Genomic DNA, 10304 nt, shown 5'->3' with positions numbered 1-10304 from the left:
TTATGTTCTAGGCCTCAGTCAGGATGAAATAGTCCGAGCATCAGAGTCTGGATCTGCTCCAGTTTTTTTCCTTTTTTCTGGCCACTGTCACAACTTGCTTGCTCTGGAGTGTTCTGTTATGCAAAGTGCGTTGAAGTTGATGGATCATAATGTTCCAAGGATTAAATTGTAGTAAAACAGTCCTTTGATTTGAGAGGTTTGACAAACATATAAGCAGAAACACGTCTTTTAAGACTGAGAAACCAAATGGGTTAAATTTTGAAAGTCAAGCTCGTCTATTTGGCATTGCTTAGAGTGAAATGATTCCATTCACTGTACAGCTTTCATCACTGAAACAGGCTATAGTGGAAAATGCCGTGCCATCACCACCGTGGTAGACCCCCTGAGTGACACAGAAGAGTGCACAACAGTGGACGTCCTCGATATCTACGCAGTGAGGTGACAACAAACTCAGTCACACTTCTGCTGTACACTGCTGTTTGTTTGTTTTTGGTTTTTTTGCAAAGGTTCCAAAGCTTTATTTATGTTTTTTTTTCCTTTTTCAGGAAGAGTGTGTTTCACAGACGTCGCCATTGCGTGAAGTGTTTGGGCAAGCTCTGGAGTGTTATTCAGCAAGAGCCTGCGTTCACACGCTCATCTACGTAAATGCGACCTGCTGGTGACCGTCTAGGCTGAGGAAACCACCGGCGTATTTGCTCAGCAAGTCCTCAGAGTACAAACACACAGAGTTTGTGCAACACTTAGGTTTTCTTTCAGTTTTTCAACTTATCTCGCAAGCCACTTGATCGTCTATGCATTTTCATGTTTGCCATTTCTGAACATACATCTGTGAGGCTGATTTAAGAAAAAAAAAAGTCTTTGTGCTTTGTAAAATGTTCAATAATTTGATTTAAAATTTATGTGTATCTTGTCACTGAAATGAGACACAAGTTCAAGTTCTCCGCATTAAAAAAAAAAAAAGGTCTAATGAAATCCACAGTGCTAGAAATTAGGCCAAAAGATTCTTTTGATTAGCACCCTCGCTAAACTAAAGCATTTACTGACTATGCACAAACACTCAATACATGTACAGATGTGGACAAAATGCACAATCGGCCAGTGAAAGATTTCCCAGATTAAAAGAAAAGAAAAAAACAGTAATTGAACCTGATATCACTATGAGCACTATTAAGTCTACTTCCTACAGTGACAAATGTCACCTGACCGACCTGCTGCATGCGAACATGCTCACAGACATGCTTACAGAGACAGGTGTCGCAAAATTATTGACGTCATGGTGTCTTCACACAATTGATTTGGTATGAAGACAAAGCAAAAACACACAGACGACAGACGTTTGATCAATGAATCAAGGAAAGGTTGCTCTGCTTGCCCAACACTGGGTTCCACGATGAAATGGAACCTCCTTTGTCTTCTTGGTGGCTCAAACTTTAGGGAAAAAAAGAAACCGGTACACACAGGTTTAAATTTAGCCGATGAATGAAAAGAAACAAACATTGCCCGCCGGGAATCGGTTTCAATGCATCAAATACCTTGCAAATTAACTCCGGTGCCATTGGGCTCCTGCTGTGTGTAATTCATGAGCAATACTGCAGTGAATCATTTGCCCAACGGGCCAAAACTAGCAGGGAAAAAAATTATTGCCCTAATGAACATGAACAAGCAAAGCTTAACACTGTACGATAAATAACTTCATATTGCCCACATGCAAAGTCAAATTCAAATATAAAAAACCCTTTTCCATGGGCTAATAAGACATTTAAAAATAAAAGAACAATGAACCAATTAAGTCAGAATAATATCCTTTAATGAACGCACTGTCATAAAAATAACTGTATTTAAATTCCATTTTTTCAGTGTTTGAAGAGTCATTTCAATAAAGAGCTAAATACAGTGGTGCTGTAACATTGCTTTTGTTCATTTTCAATTGACATTAAAGCACATGTTTTACACATATCCCGTGATGTATTTTTCCTCCTGAGGTGTGTCACCAAAACACTCCACACATCTGCTCCTGCTCCTGCTCCGGCCCCTCTGTCAAATTTTAAAAACCCACCGTGGCCCACCAGTCGAAAATAGTTTGCCCACCCACCCCGGCTCTACATCATTAGCTTAGCCGTGCGAGCGCGCGCTCCCATCACTGTTTGCACACGCACTGCCCCCGCATGACGCAAGAGGCAGCGAAACAGTTGTAAACACCTCGCGTCTCTTTTTCAGAATTGACCCCGGAGAGCAACAGCGGAGGCCCTTCCGTTCCGACACGGCAGAGGAAGAATGCGAATGTGTGCGCGGCGCACGCCCCTGAGCGCGCGTGGGAGTCGGCGCGCTGTCCGCGGTGAGCTGTACAGCACGCTGCGTTACATTGGGAAACCTGAGAAATTTCCATCTCGGGGAGGGGGGAGGGGGAGGCTTGAAAAGAGAGCACAGGTTCGAAGATGAGCAGGAAACTGACCACACGCTGCTGGAGTCCACCGCCCCGCCTGTCTGTCTGACTGACTGACTGACTGACTGACTATCTGTCTGTCTGTCTGTCCAGCCGTCTGTCCGTCACCGTGACGCTGCAACCAGCACGCTCACCCGCCGCCTGTGAGTATACCGCACGCCATCATTACGGCTAACTAATTGTTTATGTCTGTGGGCAATTGTTACATCGTCTCATCTCTTTGTGTAAAGTATAAAGCATTTTTGTTTGCTTTTTTTTATTATTAAAAATTCATTCTCTTACTACTAACGTTGCCTTTATCATTTTGCTCAAAAAGGCATTGTTAAACGGACTGTTATTATTTTCACGAGCACTAATGATTGGAATAATAGTGAGTATGGGAATGACATTTTTAAGGTACAATGCATTCAAACTTCGACTGGCTTTTTATGCATCATTATTACATGACACGTCGTCAAGTTGCTCATTTCAATATTTTTGCTCTGCTGCTTGAATCTTATTTATTTTTAATCAGCCATTAATGTTCACAATCTATAGCTCTGTATGCATGCTTCGAATGTAGAGTAAATGGAATTGATTTTTTTTTTGATACAGTAAATGAAAAATCAGCTAAATCTTCAGAATTCATCAACTAATGTGAAAAATAATTTAAATATATTAAAAGAAAATATTAATTTGAATAAAATGCATTCAATTTTTTTTTCCAAATATTTTGAACGATCTAAGGATAGTCCTAGATTATTTAAATCATGGCCGTAGCTGAGTCTGGTTGTCCATTTGTCTAAATTAAGCCTCCACCTTCCACAAATGTTTCAGCTGAAATTTGGTTTCAGTATGACTTTCGTGCATACGTATTAATTTCCCTCAGCGACGCTCCCACAGATTGCAGGGATTACCCCGCGATGACTATTGTAATTTTTCAGGAGGGGAAAGAATGTACAACTTGTGCGTGCATGTGCAAGAGCTCCACCAGTCTGGTGAGCCGACAAACACGAGGAAACACAAGCAGAAGTGAAAATGGGCTAGTTTCCAATGAAACAATGATCTCACTCTGCAGTTAAAAATATTCACATCCAAGCACAGCTCTCCGTCTTGTTATTTTGAATCAGCTGATTTAATTGGCCAAAAACTATCAACAAAAACAATAACTATTTTATTTTTGTGCCACTGTTAATATACAAAGTTTGTTTCAAGAAAAGACACCGTTGTAGTTGCACAAATGTTAATCGTTCAAAGTGAAAAGCCGAACCTGAATTGTTTTCTTTTAAAATGTTAAAGGTCAAGCGTGTAAGAGTTAGCAACATCCAGTGGTATGAAATTGTACTGCAAGCCCTGGTAACGTAAATCCCGGTCCTTTGATGGTCCATTTGATGCCACGTGCTTCTTTGGAAAGCTGTGACATCAGTGTGAAATCGGAAAAAGCGGAGTTTTGAGTTGACTTGAATTCTCATTCATGCCAACACATTTTGCCACGGAAGAATTTCTTCATGCTGGTATTACTGTAAAAAAAAAAATTCTTCTTTTTTTTTTGCTGACCTTTGGTGTCAGTCTCCTCATGTGACTCACGCTGGTCGCCGAGCGTAGGAGGAGCGGGAGTGCCGGTGTTTTCGATGACGACTCTCATGATGTCACAAGAAGACGTCCAGTGTACAAAAGGAGCGGGACTCCCTCACAACTTTAGGATGTCATGCGGGTGCCTAGCTTTGTAAAAACATATCAGTTATCGACCATTAATAACATCAACAAAAAAAAGCAACTGCATCAGATCGGATTGTCTTTACATTGGAGGATCTTTTTTTTTTTTTTTTTAAAGTAGCTCTATTTCTGTCGGCATCCTGCTCACTTGACATCGCTGGATCTCCACAGACTGCCATCATGGTCCACCTGCTGCTGGTTTTGAATGCGGCCTTCATCAGTTGCATTCACGGAATACCTCTGCTGCCTTCTTTTCCCACCAGAGGTGAGTGGTTTTCTTCTTTTTTTTTTGGTACCACCGTCTCCACATTAGCCGTACGTCTACGAAAATGCTGAAGGGCGGCTCCGTCTCTCCAGCGGACGGGTGCTTCCTCGGGTCCTCGGAGGTGGAGGTATTCAGAGTGGAGGGCGACGCGGTCATCCTCTCCTTCCCAATGTTGGAGAGAGCGCTGCAGCTGCGCAAGATAGCGCCGCCGAGCCAGGACTTCATCATGAGCAAGGACGGCGGGACGGAGGCCGTGGCCAATCAGCACAAGGGGAGGGTCCTCCAGGTGGACAAGCAGCTGTGGCTCCTTCCAACCAAGGCGTCCGACTCGGGGGAATACAGCCGCACCTACAGGTGGGTTTTGGAACTTCCTTTGCTTTTGTTTCCTGATTTTCTGAAGGTGTTTATGTTAGAGATTACATTTACTCACAGATTGCTGATCTCAACATATAAATCATAATGAAACAAATCTATATCCAATAGCAGTGGAACAACCGTACTATCTAACTAGCAGAGCCAACAACTGGCTGCAACCAAAGACTTGTAAGGAGAAGTGTATGTTGTTGTTTTTAAATATTTTTTTTAAACTACTGTCTGCTTTACAAGCAACATTAATTGATACACCAAAATACATTTTGTAGTCTTTTGAACGTTTTGTTTTTGTTTATTTTTGCACAGTTTAAAAAATAAAATAACAAATAAGAACCTTTTAAGATCCCAAAGAACCATGTTAGGAGCTTGAAGAATCATTCACTAAATGAATTGGCTCTTAGGTTCTTGTCGGTTCGGTTATTCACAATAGCCATGTAGACTTCTGAAGAACCATCCATCCATTTTCAATACCTGCTTCTTCCTGAGCTCAGGGTCACGGGGGTCTGCTGGAGCCTCTCCCAGCCATCATAGGGCGAAGGCATAGGCTGTGGCCTTAACAACATCTCTTTTTGTCTCCAGGAACGAGACGTACTGCGTGACCGGGAGCATCAGGCTGCAGGTGTACGAGGCCGAGTCTGTGGACATGGACAAACTGTCCTATCCCTTCTTCGCCTCAGTGGGACACAGCAAAACCATCATGTGTCCCTCTTTGGATGACTTCAACAAGACGGACAGACTGATCAGCTGGGTCAAGGTGAGAGAAAAGAAACATCAGCTGTCAAACTGACTTGTTGTGGTGTATTTCGATTGAGCTGCACAGCAAAAAAATGCTGAAATTCTCCATTGGTAGGCCGAGAACGTTAATCTCATGTAATTAACCAGCAACAACAGTTGAAAAGAGACTTGATTTTAGTGTGCACGTTTATTTTTCAAGACAAATTTTCCCTTTTGCAACACTTACAAGAAGCTCAGTTTTTGAAGTCTCAATGTTCCCACCTGCTTCCTCACTGACAGAGCTCTGGGCCCACTGGCCTTCGGCGAGGCCACAGGAGCTCCTTCAGGGAGGACAACGGCAGGCTTCAGATCCCTGTTGTGAACAGATTCCATCAGGGAGTCTACACCTGCCAGCTCAGAGTGCTGATCAACAACCGGCGCTACAACGTCAGCAGAGCCATCCTTCTCCGAGTCAAAGGTGAACTCTTACGTGTTTTTGTTGTTTTGTTGTTGTTGTGTTTAAACCTCACTATTTTACCATCAATCAAAATCATGTACCAGCCCTGCCCTCTGCTGGTGGTAAAGGAGCAACACACCAAGTGCGCTTAACTACCAGAAGCACAATATACTGTGGCGCAGATGATAAAATAGACGGGGTAACTTTCGCCCGATGGTATTTGACAGACAATATCCAAACATTTATTTTGAAAATTTCGTTTGCATTTTGACCAAGTTTGGTTTCAGAGTCAGACTGCTTGCAGTAAAAAGTTTCATGCAAACGTTCATTCTAATCTGTCTCATGCCATTGGCCATATTGTCATGTTGCAAGGCTAATAAGCCATGCTATAGAAAGATGGCTACTTAGGAAAATGCTAAATTTCATTATGGAAAAATCACCCTCATTTTACTCATTCTATTCTGATGTCCCAGTGGATCTCGACTTTTCCTAAATGAAACATACTTTTCACATTTACAAAGGTCATTTTCGCAGTCCTTTAATTAGCAGTAAACTGTGTCTTATGTCACTGTGAGACCTGGTTCTTCAAATGGGTTAACACTCGTCTGTTTGTGTGAATGCAGATTCAAACCACGAGGCTCTTCCCACTCCCACGGAGGATGACTATGACTACGTGACCTCCCACACATGGACGACCGACAGCTACCAGACCGCACTCAGTAAGCCTTTATACTTATCACTGAGTTGTTGTTTGGCTTAAGATAAGAACGGAAATGGACCATGACAGTCACCACGTGTTTGTGTGTTTCAGCTCCGAACATCCAACCACCTGTAATAGTCTCACCACTGAATGGAACCACATTTGACAGTGCACACGGTGAGAGAAACTAACAAAACCACGATGCACACAAACAGGAAACCACTTTGAGATAAAGGGAGGACTAATGGCCAAGTAACCACTCTCTTCTCTCAGGTTCAGCGGTCGAGCTGTTTTGCAAAGCTGTCACTGGATGCGACGTGGTGGACTCCACTGTGGTCACATGGCTAGTCAATGGCCAATCAGTGGAGTCATCGTACCTCAATGAGCGAGCTCTGCAGGGAGCGCCAAGGTAACCTTTGGCTAACATTGGTTTTTATCATTACCTTTGAAATATTTTACCTTTTTCGTCATGTGATAAAACTAATTTTATGAATATTCGATCCCCCTGGTGGTTAAGGAACATTACTGCAAGACTCTAGATTACATTTTTAAAGGCCCCATTTGCGAGTTGTAGGAACATCAAGTGGAAATGTAGCAAATTACAGACCAAATCATACTTGCACGTTTATTATTCATAATGTTATGCTCATTGTCATGCTGTTCCATTAGCTTTGTGACTATAAGTAATTAGAAGGCAAAAGCAAACGGTAGTACCGATTCATAATTCGTAATTCTTTCACCTGCCTCTTCCAGTGTGAGCCGGCAGTCTGAGAGCTGCCAGATTGAGGTGAGGCTAATTCTTCTCAGCATGACCGACGACGATGTCAAGACGGAAGTGACGTGCGTCGCTCAGAACGGTGGAGGGAGACGGGAAGCTGTCGTGCAGTTCCAACTAGAAGGTGATTTTGTGTTTTTTTGCTATCGGAGGATTATTTTTTAATTATTACTTTCAACTTCTCCCAAAAATATTCTCCGGAAAAATTGGAATTGATCTGCAGTGTCAATTCACTGAAAACATTCCATTTCCTAATTTCCAAGCACCGCGAAGTCCAAGCAGCATTTTACAATGGAATCCTCTGCGATGTTCGAGCCGTGCGTTACCTCCGACTTTCTCTCCTTCCACAGACTCCGCCTTCACATGGCTGGTTGTGGCTGTGGTGGCTGCGTCCTGCTTCCTGGCGGTTGTTTCTATCTTCCTCTACGTCCTCTTCAAGCCCAAAGGGAAGAGAAAATTGGATTACATCCTGGCCCGACAGGGCAGCACACTCTAATGAAGCGACCGCCTGAGACGGACTCTGGTACGCTCCACAGAACCGACGCAGCTGATGATCGTCGTTGGTGGTACGACTGTTGTTCAACACTCCCTTGAAATGGATCCACGGTTTTGTGCCTTCGGATGACTTAATAGGATTTTTTTTTTTTTTGCCACTTTCTCTTAAGTTAGAAATGAAATGCTTTATTGATTGCTGCTAATACAACTGTTTCAATCTATTGGTCTTATTTTGTGTTTTTACTTCATGTTGCACTTTATGTTAAAGTCAATAAATAATAAAATAAAACCACAATGCAAATCCTTTCAATGATGCCCAAAGAATGAACCCAATTTTTATTCATATTTTGGAAATTGCACCTCCGCCTTTAGTTTCACCTGGATCACAGAAAACACCTCTCTGTTGATTATATGACATATGATTAGCCCTCTGTTTACAGCCTTCTGCTACAACACATACATTTTAGTATTGCACAGAAAAAAAAACTCACCGGGGAATTAAAAAAAAAGGGAAAATAAAGATTTAAAACACACTATAAGCAAAAAAATACACTCACTCACTCACTCACACACACACACACACACACGGATGTAGATACAATTTCCCACATGCTTGTGTATTTGACCGTATGTTTAGATTGAAAATTATTATGACTACTTTTAAATGTTATGAGTGTCCATCACCGTCGTAAATAGTAACGCTAACCATTTTAAACCATATGAAAGTTTACATTCACAATCAGGCTACATCTGCATGTCTATTTATCTGGAGCATTTAAATGGATGCGGCGACTGAAACACACAATTTCGGAAATCAGCACTTTGTGATGTCACAGAGGGCCGTGATTACTTAAATTACCGAGCCCTTGTTGGCCCCACCCTCTCCAATGACCTTGGATGTTTGTTTTTTTCTCATTTCAAGCATCCAACAATGTGGTTTTGCTGGAGGCTGAAACCCAGTGTCGTAGCAGAAGGCTGTAAACAGAGGGTTAATATTTTTGAGCAAACTATAAAGGATCCCCCCCCCCTCCCTTAATAACCAATTATTTAAGGCAGAGGAGAAAAAAATTGAAAATGGAAAATAAGTCTGAAAATGGATATAACGAAAAAAATCCTGCAGGCTTACTGGTTCAAGAGCAGTTTTCATACCAGGTGGCACTGCTACACGTGAAAAAAAAAATCATCGACAAAAACACATAAAATACCGCACCCTTTGAAATGATACACCAAACTCACGGTCCAATAGCTTCTTCTGACCGACCACTAGAGGTCTCAACATGACAGTTTTAATAAATGGGACACGCGGGGTTGTGTAAGCAGCGTGTGCCAGATAGCTGCGCTGAGCCAGCGGTGCTGGGAAATGATCCCTGTGACAGTGGAGGAGGGCGGGAAACACTGGAGGAGAATATTTTTTAACGTTCATTACGACGTTAACTTCAACGTACCCTCATTTGAATTTTGTGTGAGATAAAGATGTAGTGTGTGTGTGTGTGTGTGTGTGTGTGTGTGTGTGTGTGTGTGTGCAAATAGCAGGATCTCCTCCCATTTATTGCTCAACAGATTAGGACACCAGCCGGCTTTCAAAAGATCCTTGTGGAGGAAGTTTCGACACGCGGCCCCTACTCCACGAAAGAGGAAGTCGCAGCCGCACCTTGGGGCTGTTTTTTTTTATTTTTATTTTTATTTTTTATTTTTATTTGTTGACTTTTTTTTTTTATCTGTACAAATCAAAGCTGGATGGATTCACGGGATTTTAATGTGTCCTTCGCGAGGCTGTTTGCCGTGCAACTATCAAGCTGGTGAGTCGTCACTTTGTCGCTACTCCCCAGGGCTGAGATGGGATCGTGGTGAAATTCTGGAGGATCTCAGTCCTTGACACCACTGCTGCGGCGTCTTTGGAGCCGCGCTCAGTGCCGCCCGCCCTTATTAAATGCAACTGTATTCTTGTCACGTTCGTTGGTGGGACAAATGTTCGGGTTCACAGTCAAGTGCTGCTTCAGCACGTTTTCCTTCTTCTTCTTCTTCCTCCTCCTCTACTTTTTCTTCCCCTTTTAAACACAACTGATTCCTGACATTAAAGGAACACATGATGGGGAGCAAATTACAAAGAAATTTCACAAAGTCAAACCCTAGCTCTTCTCATTCTCTCCCTTTTTTTTTGTTGAAAAAAGCACATTTTCAAATTTGGTTTAAATCATTTCTAATAACCGTCATTGATTTTAAACTGGATGTGGGCCACATTAATAACCTTGCTGAATGTCTGTGAAGGGTCTCAGTTGCACTGGTCATCGTATAGGCTTGAAGATCAAGTTAAAGGTAACTGGACTGTTTTGTTTTTTTTGGTCCCTTTAAGACATTTCGCCTCTCATCCAAAAGGCCCCTTCAGTT

The 10304-nt window shown here is 42.3% G+C and overlaps 2 protein-coding genes across 4 annotated transcripts in view; both read left to right on the top strand.

The window, feature by feature from the left end:
* Positions 1-4051: 4051 nt before the first annotated feature.
* LOC142891431 (interleukin-1 receptor type 2-like) lies at positions 4052-8226 on the top strand. Its single transcript, XM_076030948.1, has 9 exons — positions 4052-4403; positions 4496-4757; positions 5355-5529; positions 5790-5967; positions 6570-6665; positions 6758-6823; positions 6920-7055; positions 7400-7545; positions 7772-8226. Exons 1-9 carry the CDS (start codon positions 4319-4321, stop codon positions 7915-7917), a joined length of 1290 nt encoding a protein of 429 aa, XP_075887063.1. The 5' UTR covers positions 4052-4318; the 3' UTR covers positions 7918-8226.
* Positions 8227-9428: 1202 nt separating this feature from the next.
* LOC142891428 (interleukin-1 receptor type 1-like) overlaps positions 9429-10304 on the top strand; it is a 17080-nt gene continuing 16204 nt past the window's right edge. Inside the window, exon 1 of one of the 3 annotated variants that reach the window (XM_076030943.1) lies at positions 9429-9715. In XM_076030943.1, the coding sequence (XP_075887058.1) occupies positions 9673-9715 (43 nt within the window). In that variant the 5' untranslated portion in view covers positions 9429-9672. The remainder of the gene's footprint in view (positions 9716-10304) is intronic. The other 2 variants (XM_076030941.1, XM_076030942.1) reach the window with 2 other exon arrangements.

The sequence above is a fragment of the Nelusetta ayraudi genome, unplaced genomic scaffold, assembly GCF_046127955.1.
Source record: "Nelusetta ayraudi isolate G7.1 ecotype Tasmania unplaced genomic scaffold, CSIRO-AGI_Nayr_v1 ptg000031l, whole genome shotgun sequence".
NCBI classification, from domain to species: Eukaryota; Metazoa; Chordata; class Actinopteri; order Tetraodontiformes; family Monacanthidae; genus Nelusetta; species Nelusetta ayraudi.
Note: the sequence above shows the minus strand (reverse complement) of the source record. Positions and strands in the feature narration are given on the sequence as shown.